The 19055-nt window shown below is 38.2% G+C and overlaps 1 protein-coding gene across 2 annotated transcripts in view; it reads left to right on the top strand.

Annotated features, from left to right (window-relative positions):
- The first annotated feature begins 7337 nt into the window (after positions 1-7337).
- The window catches only part of SYTL3 (synaptotagmin like 3), a 31380-nt gene continuing 19662 nt past the window's right edge, over positions 7338-19055 (top strand). The window contains exons 1-6 of one of the 2 annotated variants that reach the window (XM_026845507.1): positions 7338-7447; positions 8844-9059; positions 13597-13661; positions 16256-16307; positions 17646-17712; positions 18701-18773. In XM_026845507.1, coding sequence (XP_026701308.1) covers positions 7338-7447; positions 8844-9059; positions 13597-13661; positions 16256-16307; positions 17646-17712; positions 18701-18773 — 583 coding nt within the window. Of the gene's footprint in view, positions 7448-8843; positions 9060-13596; positions 13662-16255; positions 16308-17645; positions 17719-18700; positions 18774-19055 lie in introns of both variants that reach the window. The other variant, XM_026845508.1, reaches the window with a different exon arrangement.

Raw genomic sequence — 19055 nt, 5'->3', positions numbered from 1 at the left:
CTGCCTGCCTGCCCGCCTGCCCGCCCAGCGCCCTCCAAGGTGGTGCGGCTTCCATAGCGACAGCGCGGAGGAGGCCTGCCCGGAACCCTGCCGGGGAGATTGGGGTGCTGGGACCGCCACCGCCATCACCTTGTCAAACGCCCCAAAGCCAGGGGCTGAGAGAGAGAAGGCTGCTTGTCGCGCTTGAGTTTTTCATACAGACAGCTTGCCGTTTGCGTTCAGCGGGCGCGCCTGCAGAGAGATGGGTCCCAGAGGTCCTTCCCTGGTCTGCATCTTGTTTCTGGAAGCTGAACTTGAAAAGAAGGCCTGAGCATGTCATGTTGTCACCGAAATCGGGAATAAACCTCTTAACACCAATGTAGCATTAAGAAGCAGGCATTGTCTTTATTGCAGCGCTGGATGCACTCCACCTAATGTGCATACTGAAAGACAAAGGCACACTCATTATACACATTAAAAAAAATAATATTTATATAATTCCTGAGAAGTACTAATTTTTGAGGAATCTAATGCATATGTTAAATACCTGCCTGTTTCCAGGAAACCTAACGTGTACATTGTGAGACTGCCTCAACACACGCAGGCTTGCTTATCTTGAAGGTACAAAACTTACTGAATTGGGGAAGGGTCGCTCTTCCGCGCATAGGCTTGCTTATCTTGTCAGTACGGAGCTTATACAAAGGGGCCTGTTACTGATATATTAACTGCGTTGTCTAAGTTTTTGGTATCAATGTAAAAAAAAAAAAAAAAAAAAGAGGAAAATCATAAAGAACGTGTGAATTCTTACAGTTCTCAGCAGATCCTGTTATTTTTAGCAACCAGAATCAGAATCTGGACAATTAAAAGGGCACACTTTCCACAGTTTATGGATTTTGTGTGTGTGTGTGTGCAGTGTTTACAGGTTGCTCTAATTACTGATGATGCCAACCTCTGAGAGCTGCTCTAGACAGTGAAAGATGCTGTTCAGGTTCAGAGTGGCCTGAATGAACTGGAGAAATATGAACAAAGGAGAAAATAACTTACTGGGGGCAAGCACAGGGGCCTATACTGAGCCAGGAATAACCAGCTCTATGAATGCAGACAGAGCAGGACCAGCTCACTTGGTAGTTGTTACACAGACAAGAGAGTAGGGAGGTGTATTAGGTAGAATTTACCTCAGTCTGTCACATGATGCCGCTGTTAAAAAAAGGAGATGCTGTACTGTGACATGTAAATGGACATACAGCTTGCAGGATGCAGTAAGCACCATGTCTGTTGTACTCTGCGCAATAAGGCGTCACAGGGAATAGCGTGTCCAGGTTTAGGTGTTGTGTTTCAAGAAGGTTGTGAGTGAATTACAGCCTCAGGGCCTGAGTGCCCTGAGAGGCCTCCGTTGTCCTGAACAGCCTCAGCTGTGGCCTCCACCCCTGCACCAGGCCTGGCCCAGGCCTTGGCCCTTCATTTTCGCCTTGTCTCCAGTCAAATCTGGCCCTGCCTCCTGTTTCTCCTGAAGAAGACCCCAGCTGGTCAGCTCACTTGGGATTGTGTGAGCACCCTGTGGGTAGCATCCTCTTTGCCTGCCCCACTGGGATACGGTGGGACTATGGCTGCCTGATGAGCTTGCCCTTGAGCCCTCTCCGCTGAACCCTGCACTCACTGCTTCCTCTGGGCAGAAAGCAGAGGCAAAAAAGTGAGGCCTATGGGAAGGCTTATCAAGTGGTACTTATTTAGACAAAAGAATAAAAGTCTGTAACTTAGTTACATTCTTAGTGCATATAAAATGCTGCAGTAATTTTCCACATCCAGATGTGAGAAGGAAACTTACAATGAGATAAAAGTGTGACAACTAAGTCTTTGGTTAAACTTAAAGGAAAGCTGGCTCTAAGGTTAACATTTCTCATCCTGGCTTTGTGCTACCACAGACCGGTCACCGTGGGCAGTTACAATCATCAGGTTGCTTCTGGTCTTTCACTTACTTAAAATTTTGCCTGAAATGAAGACCCAGATCATCCAAATATTCTTTGTTGGGCTTAGCTCTGTGACACACTAACAGTTGCTTTCTCTTCAGTGATGCAGCTGAAGAGGGTGATTAGACATGACATACACAGGTGTTTGAACCTATTTAACTTAATGAGGTTATAAAATTGCAGGCTGATTAATTTTGCCATGTGAATAGAATTGTAGTGCTTTGTTGAATTTTAGCTAAAATGATTTCTTGAAACACCTGAAACACTAAGAAGGACTTCTGCACTGTACATACTGTTTACCTGGTAGAGCCAGAAACAAAAAGGAGATTGATCTACAAGAACAGCCTTCTTTTCCAGACTTTGAAATAATTTAGATGTAATGTTGAACTTCGTTACTCACAGTTGGGTCTGTAATAGACAAGTGGTGTATCCAACCCAATTAATATTCTAACTTTTGTTATCTGAGATTAGATTTCCAACTGTGAGGTAAAATAATTTTCCTCTTTGCACAGATGCATAAAAAATGAATACTTTTGAACTTTTATGTATGCTAATTGCTTTGTCATTCAGACCTGAATAGAAAACTATTTTGTTTCCAGGAAATAGCTGCTTACTGTACAAGCAGAGTCTTCTGTGCAAGTCCTGGTGACATTGAGGTTAGTTGTATTTTCATATCTATAGTATCAGAAAAAATAATTGTGTAGAACTCAAAGCCACTTCTCTTCCTGTATCTGACTTGAAGACAGCATATTTTGATGATATTGGTCAGTTTTTGAAGTCTTTTATGCTGAGTCTTTTTTTTAATGTTAGAAAAATTAATAGCTTCTCTTTGATTGCTAGTTGCTGTTGCTGTTAACAAAACCACAGACTTGGCAAAAGTTGTTGTAATGCTATTGCTCTTCTTTGAGTGCCTTTGCTTTTAGCTGTTTTGGGGATGCTCCTCTGTGCATACGTCAGTCTGATTTCGGTGCCCAAAGGAAGGAAAGGGGGTGGAGAACAACCACTGGTTTTCTTTAAGGAAAGATAAATAAATAATAAGAGTGCTACTCATCTCTTGAAAGCAGTATATTTCCACATATCTTTCTTTGATGGCTGCTGTAAAGGTAAGAACATATTTTTCATGTGTTCTATATGACTTTGCATAGAGGGATGCATTCTTACTTACTGGAATGCTGTCTTTTAGACACCAAAGATTTCATGGAAAGTTCACAACTGAAAATTTAAAAAGCTTGTGGGTTTTTTTTTTTGTTTTTTTTTTACTTGAAGTGCTAAGATGGGATGCTATTAAAATCACAAGACATAACTTTGGTAAAACATTATCAAAGAAGTTATAAATAATTTGCATATGTGTATGTAAGGATGTGAAAATTTAAACTGTTGCAGCCAGGTAGTAAAAAATTACACTTGTAATTTTCATAACTAAGAATAAATCTATGTGATTGGTATCTACAGAGTAGAAAAATAGCCACAAATTCCAGGAGCTTTTGTGATCATTTTTACTCTGAACCTCCTTAGTCTGTGTCCTAGCTACTGATGTATTACATCCATCTTCTGAGTTAGTGGTGAAATAATCCAATTATCTCAAGTCAGTGAAAGCTGTGACTTTAGAAAATCAGTTTATTTATACTTATTTAACTGTCATTATTTTGCTAATGCTTAAGGATCTGAAAGGAGATCAATAAGACATTACATGCAAAATTGCTTTGAGAAAAAGTAGCTTGCTAAGTCAGGCATTTCTAAGGTCAGAAAAAGCTACCTTTTCCAAACTTAATCTTGTCCTTGATAGGCCTTTTGATTGATATTCAGTTATATAGCTACATACTATTATAGCCTGATATAAATTAAAAAACCTATGGTCTTCTGAGCTTGCACTGTGTGTGTGCATACCTTTCTCTCCTAAGATGTGACCACGTTGGTCATTCCATCTCCTTTATGATGGCTTTGAGACTTCACATGATAGTTTCAGAAAGCTACTGATCTACCTGCAAAGGGCCTGATGCTGGGTTATCTTAAATACATACTTTAAAATAATGCTTAAACAAAATATTTTATGTGAGCTCTGTGCTGTAAAGGGAGAAGTGTCGTGGTATTTACTAAGGAGGTTGCTGTTGCTTTTGGTTTTACAAAGAAGATGCTTTGCTTTGAGGTTAGCTGACCACATAAAACAGCTAGCTAGCTGGATGCAGTGGGTAAAGATGAAAGGAGGGTATCTGTGAAGGTTTTAAGATTGCTTTTTCCTGTCAAGGAGGATCATTACTGAAAACACCAGTTTTTATTACTGACAAAAAACTAATCTAATTCAGATGCAATGGTGTTAGAAAAGCTCTTATTCTACAGTGGTAGAGAGCTTTTCAGTCCAATCTGAACACCTCTGTGAAATGTAATCATGCCTATTGTGGGGCATAAGGATTATGTCCCATTTTGGGGGATATAATAATTTATTCTTAAGCTAGATTTTGAGTTATCTTTGAATGTGCAGGAAAAATTGACAGAACTGTGCTTAAATCTTCATAGAATCGTAGAATGGTTTGGGGTTGGAAGGGAACTTGAAGACCATCTAGTTCCAACCCCCCTGCCATGGGCAGGGACACCTTCCACTAGACCAGGTTGCTCAAAGCCTCAAACAACCTGGCCTGGAACACTGCCAGGGAGGGGGCAGCCACAGCCTCTCTAGGCCAATTGATTTGGGTGATGGTGTTTGTTGTATCACTGACATGTTGAGGTCAAATGCACTTCTGAAGAATCCTGCCCTGGTTAGGGCAGAACCCGTGTCTTCCAGGGGGCTATAGCTGCATGTAAGACAAAGTGGAAACAAGGGGAGGATCCAAGCTAGTCCCTCCCTCACACCATTTAAGTTTGTGCAAGCTTGAAGAGCTGAAACCATGATCTTTTAAAAGATTTGTATGCATCTCTAGATAAGATGCTTTATGCCCCCAATATTTTTCATACACTAAGATGTCATCTGAAATCCATTTCCAAAGCCAGGCTTAAAATATGGAAAACTTTTTGCCTTTCCGTGAAGAAGGGAGGTAGTCCTTTTTTAACGAATTTGAAGGAGATACCAAATAGCAACTATTTCTGTGCTGCAGATGTTGCTCTTAGTAGCTGTTCTACAGTGATACGTTCTTAATAGCTCTCTAAAACATTTGTATGTTTTCTTTAAGATCACTAGAGCAGTTTTATTGGATCCACCTAATAATGACTATCATGAATTTTCTAGCTTTTACTGGTGCTTCAGCAGATTTTTCTGATGATGTTGTAGATATGCTAGCCTTTGGAATCTTAGGAGTTTACAGAAAGCATAATTTATGCTGTAATGGGTGTTTTAGTGTCATGTACAGTGCAGAGGTCCCTAAATTTGTACTGACTGCTCATACAGGTTGTATTGACTTAAATTGAGTTGAAGGCTCTAAACATGCTCGTCAATCCTGAGAGGTATTCTTGAAGTAAAAGATGAAAGCAGGTGAAAAATGCAGGGGCCTTTGAAAATGACATATATTGTGTTAAAAAATTGTTCAGGCTTTTGAGGTTTCAACTGAGTAATTTCCTGTGAAATTGCAGTTGGTAAGAAAATAAAATATGATTATGCCTATCTCTGTCTCTTTTGTTTCCACAGGAAACCAATTTTTTTTTTTTTTATTTTTTTTTGGGTCTTTGTTAACACTGCGTCTGTGAAATGCTTTGTCCTTTTGGTGTCTGCTGAAGGTTTCATGTACAAGTATAAAAGAATGGAATGTATACTGTTTATAAACACAAATTATCACCTCCTGCTTTTTTGTGGGAAATTAAGTAAGCTAATTGGGACAAGCTGTATGTAAAGTAATTCCCTGCACCAACAGAAATACATTGTCGCTATATATCTGAAGTTTTGCTGTTTGTTTGGTTGTTGGGTTTTTTTAAAAAAAAAAAAACAAAAAAACCCACAACACAAAGCTTGCAGTATTTTAAAATAATGATCAATGATTAATGATCAGTACAAATAGTTGGTCAGATTCTCAGCTGAGGTCCATGAGTGAAGAATCAGTAACTGCTTTGGGAAAGCCTTACCCTTCTGTCCTAGAGCCTAACTGTATGTATTTAGTTCAGATTAAGTTTGAAACACTTAAGCAGTTTTCATATATATGTCTTTAACAATTGGTGTACCATAAGTGGAACTCTCTTACATTTCTTATGACACATGCTAGAGTAGTATTAAAACTGAGTATGGTGTGTAAGCTGAATTAGACTGAATAATGTTTTTATTTCTCTGCTGCAAAGTACATTAAAATTGTTTTCTATTTTAGCTGGAGTTTTACAAAAGTGAAGGTCACAATATATCCAAAATACAGTTGTATTTTATACTTCTCATACATTTGTTCGTTAACATCATCAGTTTGAGGACAAAATTGTAAGTGCATTGAGCTGGAAATAAACTTTATCTTAACTCTTTGTTCATGTGTATTAACAAAGGTAATAGCACTACTGGGTATTAAACTGTTTATCTAGACTTAACAGACATAGGTAATAGATAAAAGTGACTTGTAGAGGGTGTCTTTCCCTCATTCCTCTTAGGCTTGTGATGTTTTGTCTTGTCACTTTCTAATCTCATTTCACAGAAATTTTTTTTCTTAACCAGCGTGACTTTTCCAGTCTTGGGGCCTGTAGGCCTGTATTCAAAACTAACTTAAGCTTCTTTTATTGGTTGATTTATGCTGACTGTACAAAAATTTGAAGATACCTGGCTAAGTGTTGATGGAAAATATAGTGAGACCGTTTGAAGAACGGGACTGTCTTAAAACCTTTCTTGTATCTGAATTAGTGCATGAAAGGTCTGAGCATAACAAAATGTGGTCCTCACATACTATTTGCAATGTTTTGAAAAGGAGAGAAGAGATAATAACATGTATTCTTTTTTTTCCCTAGGCCCAGAAATCCCAAATCTACAACACCAAATAAAAATAAATAAAAAAACCCCAAAACCCAAAAAACAAAAAACATTCCCCCCACTCCTTTACATCATTTCTTGGTGAATTGTCCCTCCGTATGGTGACAGTTAAAGACCTCTCTGGGACCTTGCTGCAAGCTCTCATCTCTTTTGGAACCACTCACAGCAAAACAAGAAGAAAGAAAAGAACAAGAGGTTCTTTCATGTGAGAAAGACAAGACTGCTGTGACCTTGTTAACTGTTCATATTTCCTGGGTAGCAGAGACACTTAAATGATGACGTGTGAAGTCAGACACGGTTATTTTTCTTTTTAAGGGTATGACACAGTGAAACTTATCACCAATCAAGTAAGAGCACAGGCACTTAACACTCAAACCACATTATAATCTATAAAGTAGTATCCATCTACTCTGGATGTAGTAGAACCATAGGACAGGAGTCTACAAAATAAGTGAAGTTTGGGGAAAATGGCTTGTGAATTTAATCTAAACTTCCTTAAGGAATTGGAACAAGAGGCTGTTCTGGAAGTCCTGCACCGTGACCAGATGGTGAGAAAAACAGAAGAGGAAAGAATAAGGTATCTGCTGTTCCCTTATTCCTGTATTTATGTTTCTTTTTTCTCAGAAGTACTCTTCTTCCTCTTTACTGTCCTTCCATATGTATTCCTTGTTTTTTGCTTCTTGTTAGCTAGTGCCTTTTTATTCTTCGGGAAGACTAAGGGTTAGCCAGATCCTCTTGGGTTTACTGTCCTATTGACTACTCTACAGTAAAGATGAGAAAATACTGTTCAATAAATAATCTACTTGATGAATTTTACTTCTAGCCCTCATATAAAGCTCAGCTGATGCTTGTATTGCTTCTATGAAGGCTTTATGGCATTCTCATTATGTTCCTATGTATGTCTATATAGTCCTGGTAACACAGAACATGTTCAGATCTTTGACTGGCTTGTTTAACTTCTGTTGTGCCAAGACTGGAGTTAAGAATTATTGGATACCTGCTCATTGTGCTCAATCCATCACTGTCCCTTCTCACATATGACAGGTAGAAAATGCACCACACTATCTTGGAGGTTGTTACTAGTGTCAGTAAGTGTCATTGGTTAGGAAAAGGATTATGTTTCATTATTTCACACTGTGCAAGTATCTCAGTTGTGAAGGATAAGGGATAATCCTCCAGCATTTTATTTGCTTTATATCAGGGCTAGGACAAGAATTTCCTTGCAGTTTGTACCCTGTTTTGTCACATTTCATCCCCATGTAAAACAGGGTATTTGTGTTGCTAAGTTAGAATTTTTTTAGTCTCTTAAATGTAGAAACTTAAACTGTTTACAGCAAACATTTATGTTACCAGACATATTAAATGACTGTGAAAAGTAAGTAAAGGGTCATAGAGGAAGTTTGAATTGCTTAGAAAATCCTTTTCAACTGTTGATGATGTTGCTAACAATTAAAAACATAGATCTTGATTATTAGTACATTAATAGAAGGAAAGTTAAATGAAAGGGAGAGGTTTCGATATGTTGGTCTGATGTGGTTTTTATTTAACTTTCAGATGATGCATTTGGTATGATTATTTTTACTTGATAGAAGATTTGGTTCTTGGATAAATATGATAAAAAAACATAATCACATGAAAGGGAGCACCATTTAGCCTCAGTTTGTTTTTTTTTTTATGTGAATAGATAATCACTTGCATGCACCATTTTGGTGCCCTGCTCTGAGCATGCATAACTGACATGAACAGAGCCCCATTTATACGAGGCTGTTGCTCTGTATGTGCCATTGTGGTGGCACATACAGTCACGGTGTGAAGGTGCTGTGTGCAGACACCTGCAGACAGTGCTCAGTTGAGGTCAGACTCGGGGGTGTATTTCCCACTAATAATGATATTAATTCGTGACTTACGCAGGGCTTTTGGTCTATTTAATTTTTTTAATCTTCTTTTTCCTTTTTTTTAACCTGGGGGATTAGAAAACTCAAACTGCAGCTGCAGCAGCTTCGGTGGAAAGGGGCAAGAAATGTAAGCCATGAATACCAGGAGAGATCTTGCGCTCGCTGTCAGAAATCGCTTGGGTTATTGATGAACAGAGGTGCAGTATGCAATGGGTGCAGTCATCGAGTGTGCTCTGAATGCCGCGTCTGCCTGAATCCCTGCCTTTGGAAATGCACTGTTTGTTATGCTCATGGGTAAGAAATTTTAGTGGTTTGGATAAGTGCTGGTTTACACTGATTATCCAGTGGATGCACACTGTTTTTATGTATATCTGTTGCTTTAAACAGTTAATGAAACAAAGCCTCTGGCAGAAAGTAAATGTTGAATGAAGTCCTGGTAGCAATTAAATTGATGGAAATTTTGTGTCATATTTCGTGTAGACAGGATTTCTCTTTCTGTGTTTAGCAAAATGGATCCTCAGGGTAGACCAGAGGTAGTATGACAAAAATGATAACAACAAAACATAGGAACAGTTGTTAGTTTCTGAACTGTAGATAGAACTTCCTCTGACTCAATACTGAACCAGTGCATCATAACAAGTTGCTGAAGGTGCTGTGTTTTGGTGTAGTATAGCCAATGTCTTGACAATTTCCTAATCGTGATTTTTTTTTTTTTTTGCCTCATGCTACAGGAGTGAGGAACCTGGATTGATGTATAATTGGAAGTAATGTTTTATATAAATTTAAAAAGCAAAGACCATTAATAACATTATCAAGAATTGTTTAAATGTGATTGCTGAAATCCAAATTTGTTCACTTTGAATTCGTTTTTTTTTCTTCTACTGTGTCACCTTGATTTTGTTTTCTAGGAAACAATCTTTCTTTCACTCTATTGATACAATTTTTATATCAAAATACTCCATCATAGTCTATTCTATTCATCATAATATTTCTAAACCAAATAGTTTAGCTCTATTTCCATCTTTGATGAAAAATTATATTATGTAGGCAAAGTAAGATAGTTTTGGAAATTAATGAACAGCTGTGCTGAATGATATATATCCCTGTATAAAGGGTGAAAATTTGGATGAAATTTTGCTTTATGCCAACACAAGATTAATACACTACTTCACTCCCTCTTAAGATGCCAAAAAGAGATTTGAATAATGCCTACGAAATGTATGGCATGGTATTGGTCTTAAACTAAATGAATTACTACTACTAGTCTAAAGTAATCTTCTATAGTTTGGAAGAGACTATAAACTATCACTAAAAGCTGTTCTCTGAATCCTCAGTTTATTTTGCAATTTATACATAAATTAAGCAGATTAGATCCATCTGTATTTGATACAAAGCACTTGCTAGATTTTGGTGCATATATTTCACTATCTGTGCTTCATGCCATGCTCACTAAAAGGAAAGATTAAAAAGTTATCTTTCCATATCCTCCTCTAGATACCTCCTTCCACTTCCACTTCTAAATTAGTTACCAGTTATTTGGTAGCCACAGTGGAAATCCCCTGTACAAAGTAGCTAGTTGTTAAACTGCCTTGTATGGTGCTGTGCACCATTAATTATTTCATAGGCTTGCCCAGATATTTAATGGTAAAACCACAAAAGTATGATTTAAATAAATTAAAAGACATTTTTACTTTTCCTTGAGGACTTTTTTTGTCTTGCTAATATAGAAGAGTTCTTCAGCTGTCATTGAAATTCTTCTTATAGCAAAGAGACAGAACACTTGATCTTATTTAGTTGCGATGTAAAGTCCATTAAAATCGGTCATACTTCTGTTGTCTTCAGTGAGCTTTGCATCAAGGCTTCAGATCTCAAGGACAGGGAGTACAGCAGTGAAGTAAAAGTTCCTCATCTCCTTTTGTTTACCCTGGTGAGGAAAAAATAGGATGACTAAGAAATGTAAGAGCTGATTTTCAAGTCCTGAAAACGATACTTTTGAGTCTTGGTTGCCACTAGAGTGTTTTTTCCTGAACAAAACATTATCATCAGCAGCACTACCGAGATTCTCTCCTAGACACTAGGGTCATGTTTGTTATGAGCATGCAGGGATAGGTGAATGTTTATTGTTTACAAAATTAGAAATGTAAGTAGTCTTTGGACTGACAAAGTTTGTGTCTTTCACCTGGAAGAGGCATCTCTTATGTGAATGGAAATGGTATAGTGTGTTGGGGTTTTTTTTGGTTGGTTTGTTTGGTGGTTGTTTGGTTGCTTTTTCTGGTGGTTGTTTGGGTTTGGTTTTGTTTTTTTTAAAGGAAATCTGTCTTATAGGAGTCTAGGCAGACATTTGCTTTGAAGGAGTTAAGTCTGTTTCACTTGATAAAGGTAGTTCTTTATCAGCTTTGTTGTCACGCTTTTGGTCATAGCATAATTTAATATACTCTTCAGCCTAAAAAAAAAAAAAAAAAAAGTGGAGGGTATTTCCAGATCTGTTTTCATCCTATGAGTGGTCTAATTATCACATGAGTCTGTGCAGAACTGGAGATTAAACTCTGGGAAGATAACCATGGGTAGTGGAAAGAACATAAAAGGAAGGCTGGAGATGAGAATCGAGGCACTATGCAGAGCCCTTGAAGATCTAGTGCAGCCAGAGGTTTTAGACATTAGCTAATAGATCTCCATCCAAAGTAAGTATTATGTCTCGAAGTTATTTTAACTTAGTTTTCAAGCTCATCTGTGTTCAGTTATGCACAAGGATCTATGGTTAGGCATGGAAACAAATAGCACAATCTGCACAGTGAATTTTTTTAATATTCTTCATTTCTACTTACAAAGGTATATTTTAAATGCCTAAAATGCCTTAATTTCAAGCCACAGAAAGAACAAACAGCATCCTACCTAGAGTTTGTCTATTTTAACATAGAGTAAGGTGAGGTGTGAAATGGCAGACCCAGGGATTTTGTTGCCTGACCTTTGGTGGGCATCACTATAGCTCTCGTGATTAGAGATTTTGCTTTCTTAAGAAGGCAAGCCCTACAGGAATTTACTGCCGTATATATTGATGCCAATTTCAACCAAATTTGTCAGAGGCAATTGTAATAAAGAGATTGATTTCGCAGAAGGAAAATTAACTAATCAGTAGAGAAGAAAGCTTAGTGGCACCTGCACTGAGGAACTTTTTGCAGTGGGACTTCATCCTATAATAAGCATCAGAAAATCCACAAGGAACAGAGATAATATAAATGCCACAAATATTAGTAAGACATTTTGACGAGAATTTGGAACCTGAGGACTCCAGAGAGTCTTCTCCTCAGTTAAAATTAATTTTGTCTCTTTAATAATGTATGAGTTCAGATTGCAGACTTCATTTAAGCCAGTTGGAGACAACAAAATGCAAATTTGCTGCAAATCTGCTCTTGGCAGAGCTATTTAGTCTGATATCATTTTCACAGAATTACAGAATCACAGAATCATCTAGGTTAGAAAAGACCTTGAAGATCGTCTACTCCAGCCATTAACCTAACACTGACAGTTCCCAGCTACACCAGATCCCTCAGTGATATGTCAACCTGACTCTTAAACACCCCCAGGGATGGTGACTCCACCACCTCCCTGGGCAGCCCATTCCAACGCCTAACAACCCCTTCTGGAAAGAAATGCTTCCTAATATCCAGTCTAAACCTTCCCTGGTGCAACTTGAGGCCATTACCTCTTGTCCTGTCGCTTATTACTTGGTTAAAGAGACTCATCCCCAGCTCTCTGCAACCTCCTTTCAGGGAGCTGTAGAGGGCGATGAGGTCTCCCCTCAGCCTCCTCTTCTCCAGACTAAACCCCCCCAGTTCCCTCAGCCGCTCCTCGTACGACCTGTGCTCCAGACCCTGCACCAGCTTCGTTGCCCTTCTCTGGACACACTCGAGTCATTCAATGTCCTTTTTGTAGTGAGGGGCCCAAAACTGAACACAGGAATCGAGGTGCGGCCTCACCAGTGCCGAGTCCAGGGGTCAGATCCCTTCCCTGTCCCTGCTGGCCACGCTATTGCTGACACAAGCCAGGATGCCATTGGCCTTCTTGGCTACCTGGGCACACTGCTGGCTCCTGTTCAGCCAGCTGTCAGTCAGCACTCCCAGATCCCTCTCTGACTGGCAGCTCTCCAGCCACTCCTCCCCAAGCCTGTAGCACTGCTGGGGGTTATTGTGGTCCAAAGGCAGCCCCCGGCATTTGCCCTTATTGAAACTCCTCAAGTTGGCCTCAGCCCATTGCTCCAGCCTGTCCAGGTCTCTGTAGAGCCTCCCTACCCTCGAGCATTTGTTAATCGTTACTTTTCTCATCCTGTCATCCTGGTGCCTGTGTATGACATGGACATCATTGATGTTAGCTTCCACAAAATAGAGAGAGATGGGCCATGAAGCCATCACACCATCAGGGTTGTGGAGTTCAGTCCTCCCTGGTACCCATCCCAGGTTCTGCCTGGGAGCATGTCCTCTATCATTATCTTTCCTGCTCCTCAGACTGGGCTGCAGCTGTACACTGTGGAGGCAGCAGAAGTGCCTGGGGCTATTATACAAGTTGGTTGTATAGACTGGGGTAGACCCAGGACTTCTGGCTTCAGAGCAGTATGTATTGCTTTCCATGGACAGTCCAACATAGCATAAAGGAGAAAAAAACCCGCAATAATGGAGGGATTTGCAGACCCACAGCGAAATCAGTCAATGGAGTGACCAGTCATGAAATCCTAGTTTTATGATAGGATTAAGAAAGATTGTTGAATGATTACCAAACATTTGAAGAAATGCACTTTGGAAAATGTTGATTCAAATGTGGTTTGCTTGCTTTTCAGAGATGTGAAAGTAAAGGCTGGTGAATGGTTCTTTGAGGAACGAGCAAAGAAATATCCAGATGAAGGTAATCACTGGAGCAGATCATAAAATGCTGTGTAATGTGTAGTCTTCATCTAAGTGAAACACAGAATGTGGTCTGCCACTGTATTTAATATTTCTTCCACTTGGTAAGAGATTTGTCAGAAATTATCATGCAGTGCCTCTGTCTATGCACTAAATAAAACATGAACACAAAGTAGCAGAATTCATTAAAAAGTATAATTTATTTTGTATGAGTAATACAAACAAAAAAATTGCTGGACATGCCAGTTTGAATTAATGGTCTTGTAAGGCTTCTAAGAAATGACATGAAATAAATATAGAAATGTTAAAATATATGTTCAGGAAGGAAATGATCTTGCATCCATTGTTTGTCAAAGTTAAAACTTCAATTGTTTTCACTGAGAAAGTTCTAAAGCTTAAAGAAATGACAGAATGTAATAAAACCCCCCCACAGGCATAGCTATAAATCAGCAGAGAGCTAAACACTTACCGTTTCTTCTAGCCAGCTAGGCCATTGCCTTGTGTCCAGTCTTTTAATTGCAGTTAAAAATACAAAGCTCTAAAAGAAATTATAGAGGATGTGGATGGATTGCCTTATGGGGAATGTGTTAGGCTGTTAGCCTTCGTTTTCACCTGCAATGACTAATGAGGTGGAGAGGATTTCCTTCCTTTTTCCCTTGAAGTGCCTCTTCAGATGGGCAACCATTTCACAGTGACTGACTGTAGCTAAATGTTAGTTTCACGTCTAGTATCTGCATGGTATCTACATTTAAGAATAGATGGTAAAAAGGAAAGCACTAGACTTAAATATCTCTTGGGAAACTTGAATAGGAAGAAATTTATAAATGGATGAATGTAATCAGGCAAATTTTGGGTAGTATGTATTCACAAAAGACAGCAGGTAGCATATTAAGAAACTAAGCTACAGTTCCTGCTAAAACAATTAATTTAAAACTTGAAAGATTTCACTGAATTCCATTATAGCTAACGCATTGAATTTTAAAGTATTAGTTGACTGTTCTTTAAAGCATGGATGTATCCCATAACCATTGTTAATAGTTTTACCTCCTATTCAGTGAGTCTAAAGCCAGTAATTTTAACAATCTCTCTTAGTTACTGGAAAATGCTATGTTGCTCTCAGACACTGAATCTGATATTGCAAGGTACTGACTGTCCCTCTTTCCAGTAAAATAAAAGTTCTCACCTTGTGTTATCAAAGCTCTGTGGATGCTTGAAACATTTTGCCTAGGTAGTCTAAGCGTAATACTGTTGAAGTCACAAAGATATGAGGATATACAGAAGATAAGCCTACAGGGAGAAATATGGTGTTTTTTAGTTCTTTTGATTAGACTGATACAGTTAAAGGGTTTAAAAAATGGCAAACTTTGAAACATGACAGCGGTAGTAGTTATGTAACCTTCAAGTCTGGAGAGACAGTGCCCTCTTTTGGTTTGAAGGTATAACACAGGTGAAGTACTCGCTGGAAAATAAGTTTATCTGGAAAGAATATATGTTACAGTGGCAGAGTGAAAAATAAAAGTTGCATCAGTATGCTTTTTATTAATTTTGTGTAGCTTCTACCGAAGGAACAAAAATAATATTTTCATAAAAGTGGTAGATTGCCTTTACTGACCAATAAATTAAAGATCTAAGAAATCATTTAATGCTGCAAAAAATCAAGGTAGTGAATATTACTTATTAATAACAGAGTATCAGTTCTGGAGTTCTGATTGAATTTTGTAACACCAAAATTGATTGTAAACTGATCAATTGTAAATTGATTGTTGTTTCTACCACCACCAAGGTCTACTACTTTTATGTAAGTAATATGTTATAATTAATGACATCTTCAGCAAAGTACAGACCACATGCTGCTTTCTGTATTAGGAATGATTAGCGATTAAAGCCACTCCAGATATTTTCAGTTGGCCATTTGTTACATACATTTAGCCCTTATTTCTTTTGCGATCACTGAGGAGCAAACGATGTTTTTATAAGTCTTCATTGTTTGTGCCCAATGGAGCGCTTGCTCCTTGGTGTTCTTTACATCATGTGGCTGCTCACCTGAGGAGCATGACATGGTTGCTATTTCCCCGCAGGGCTGACCTTAGCCTCACGTTTGTGTTTTCATTATTGTTCGGGTCCCTAGTAGGAAAAGTGAAAAGAATTTTTCATAAGATGCAAGAGGTGACCATGTGCCTACTCTTGTACACATTTTCAAGCTTTCCATAGTGTTTATGGTTGAAGTGTGCTTTAGTGCAGTGGGCCTGTGCGCTCCATGTCACCTGGACCTCAGGAGGCCGAGAGCACTTCACAACTTGTAGGAATGGGCCTGTTAGTATCTGTGCATGATTGTCCTCTGCATTTGTGAAGAGCTGGTCTGAACGTGTCACCTGTGACCGTCTGTGATACAGGAGAAGCTTGTGTTGCTTGGCATGTATGCTGATATGTCAGGTGGGGGTTGATTTCACTCTCGACTTGCATATGTATGAACTTCTGTAAATACAGGCCAGTTCCTGAAAGGCATTGATTTTAAAAAGTATTGTACAAGCATTAGTAACTGCTGTTGTTGCTAAATGACCTTTGGGTGTTCTGATATTTTTCTCCCTTTCACAGGCAGACATGAAACAGTTGGTGCAAAGCTCTTGAAATCTTATCAGAAACTGAGGTAAGATTCATAAAAGGACAAATGGTCCTAGGAGACGGATTTCTGTAGGTGATATATTGTGTGTTATAAACCAGCCAGCAGTTTGTAATTTTTTTATTATGAAAACCAAATTTCAATAGTTTTGGAGTACAAATGATAAAAGCATAGAAAAGTTGTCACTTTTATCTGTCAGCAATCCACAGAAATAGTCCCAAGTACAAAAGAAAGTACTATGTTTAGAGTAATAGTGTCTTATGTACTTGAAGGGACGCGAATTATTTTTGTCATATCTGCTTGTATTTTTTGCATGACTTTACACGATTATCTTTCAAATTTACATACTACTTTTAAATGATCAGAGATGAAAATCATTTACTAGGTATAACAGCAGCAACATCATTATTTGCTCAATGGGAGATATTGCTGATTTGATAGGTTTAGAATAATAGTAGACAAAAAGCTCTGTATTCAGTAAGACATGTCCACTTACCAAACTTAAAACAAGTAAAGAATCTAGTTTATGCTGAATAAATACTTTGACTAGAGGCCTAAGCATGACCATACTTAAGTTATAACCAGTGTTAAAAATGAAATAACAGCCTACTTAAACTATATTGTGTAAAAGAAACAAGAGGTGCCCTCAATTTTATGATAATTATCTGACAGGGCATAACTGCAGAAGACAGAAACTTAGTCAGCTAGATATAATCTGAACCAGGGCTGTGTAAGGACTTGCTTTTACCTCGATGTGGAAAAGTAAAAGAATCAAAAAGGAAGTTCAGTGGCTGCCTTTAGGATCTGTGACTGTGCTGTGCTAACAGAATCAGTTAGAAAACAGGTGGTTTGTTTGTTTGTTTGTTTTTTTTTCTACAGACAGGCTATTTACAACAGGTGAAATGGCTGGAATGCTGTAAAGGGTCACTAACATCCCTGGGCCCAGGCAAGGAAGGATCCTTTTAGTATTGTAAATAAAGGTGGCTGTTTTCTGAAAAGAACTTTGAAACAGCGATGGGATGTATTACACAGGAATTGTTTTTTAAATCTTGGAACACAGATTGTAATACAGCCAACCATATGGAAGTCTAGGAAGTCTGTCCTGAATTAGGTCTTCCTGATTGTTTTAAATTAATAATTCTGCCTACAGCAGCTCAAGACTGAGAAGATAGAAAAGTAGTCCTAATTCTTACAAACAGGCAATAAGCCTGTGCTGCAGCTCTTGAAGACACAGGACCTTACCCAGATCTTTAGACTGCAGGAAAGACAGATAATAAAGATACTGTCCATGAATGTGGCTTATTTATCCATCTGTTAGCATAATATATTAATTGTTGTGCTGGTTTTTGTCTCTTAAATTTCTAGTAAAATTTCCGTCGTACCTCCAACTCCACCTCCTTTCACAGAATCCACAGCAGGAAGCAACGTGACGGTAAATGTACATATCTGAAAAATATACGTATACCTGCACTTCTTAGTTTGTCATTCATATGAAAAGGCCAGCTATAGAAGTGCAGTAAATAGCAACTACTGTAACTTCATATTGCAATATAAATGCTGCCTTATGTTGCTTTGTCTTTTTTTTTTTTTTTTTTTTTTTTAATGCTGCATTGATAATAGGAAAGAAAGGTTGGAAGCTATCAAGTAGGGTGTTTTAAGTTAATTATTAGGTTTTGAGAGAAGTAATTCATCACTTTACTTGGCACTAGAATACTGCATCTGGTTTTTGGTGCCTCACTACAGGAAGGGTGGACTGAAATCTCCTGAGCCCCTTTCCACTCTGAAGGATCCCATGATCCTGTGATATTCTGTAGTCATTTATAAAGCGATCGTTCTATGTGTTACTTTCATTACTGACAGCGAATTTGATGGTTGCATTTGCATTACAGTTTCTAGTGGTCAGAATTGTAGGACATGGCTCAGAACTCATCAAAATTGTACTACATTACTATTTCAGTTCATTTTGGACTGGGTCCTCAGCCCCTGGTTTTGAAGCCCATTGCAATGCTGTAAGCATTCTAATACGTGCTTACCTGGAATTTGATGAAAACTCTTTGATTCAGAGTCACAGGAGCATCTGTAATAGATAGGACTTTCCTTCTTGAAGTATTCAAAACATTACACCAAATCAGTGATATAATTAGTTGTATTTATGAAAGTGCTATGTGATCTTCCTACAAAAAGTTCCACTTATATATCAAAGACTACAGAAATGAAAAGATTGTTTTCCATCTTCATACATTAGTGTGACTGTTTCAACCATGTCATCTTAAGTCCTCAGTTGTATTTGTCTACAGAAGTGAACAAAGGGCTGCAGCCTTACCATCTGATTGTTATATGGTCTGTAGATACATGGTCCTGGAAACTTTGAAACAGCAAATATTTTGTGTTTTCTTACTCTTGGCATCTCTCATTTGCAGGAACTTGGACAGTCTAAAAGTTTTAATAAATCTGTGGAAAACTTGTTTTTGTCTCTCACAACACATATAAAAAGTAAGTAGCTTTCACTGCTTTGTCATTCTAGTAACATAGTCAAATGTTTCAATGTTTTGGCCAAATTGTTGGCCAAAAAATACTTATAAAAAAAGGGTATTGAGTAATGGCTGAAATTACTAACGCAAAGACTGAGCCAACCTGAAAAATACAGTAAGTCTAGTTCTCCTTCAGTATAATGCTAGTTGTTTAACAAGCTGATGGTACCAATCCAGAATGCCTTTCATGTAAAGATGTGAAGACTTTGTAATGTTACTTTTAAGTTGAACAGCTGTTCCCATG

The sequence above is a fragment of the Athene cunicularia genome (assembly GCF_003259725.1).
Source record: "Athene cunicularia isolate RWA chromosome 3 unlocalized genomic scaffold, athCun1 chr3_part1, whole genome shotgun sequence".
NCBI classification, from domain to species: domain Eukaryota; kingdom Metazoa; phylum Chordata; class Aves; order Strigiformes; family Strigidae; genus Athene; species Athene cunicularia.
The sequence above is the reverse complement of the archived record's forward strand: the minus strand, read 5'-3'. Positions and strand labels throughout refer to the sequence as shown.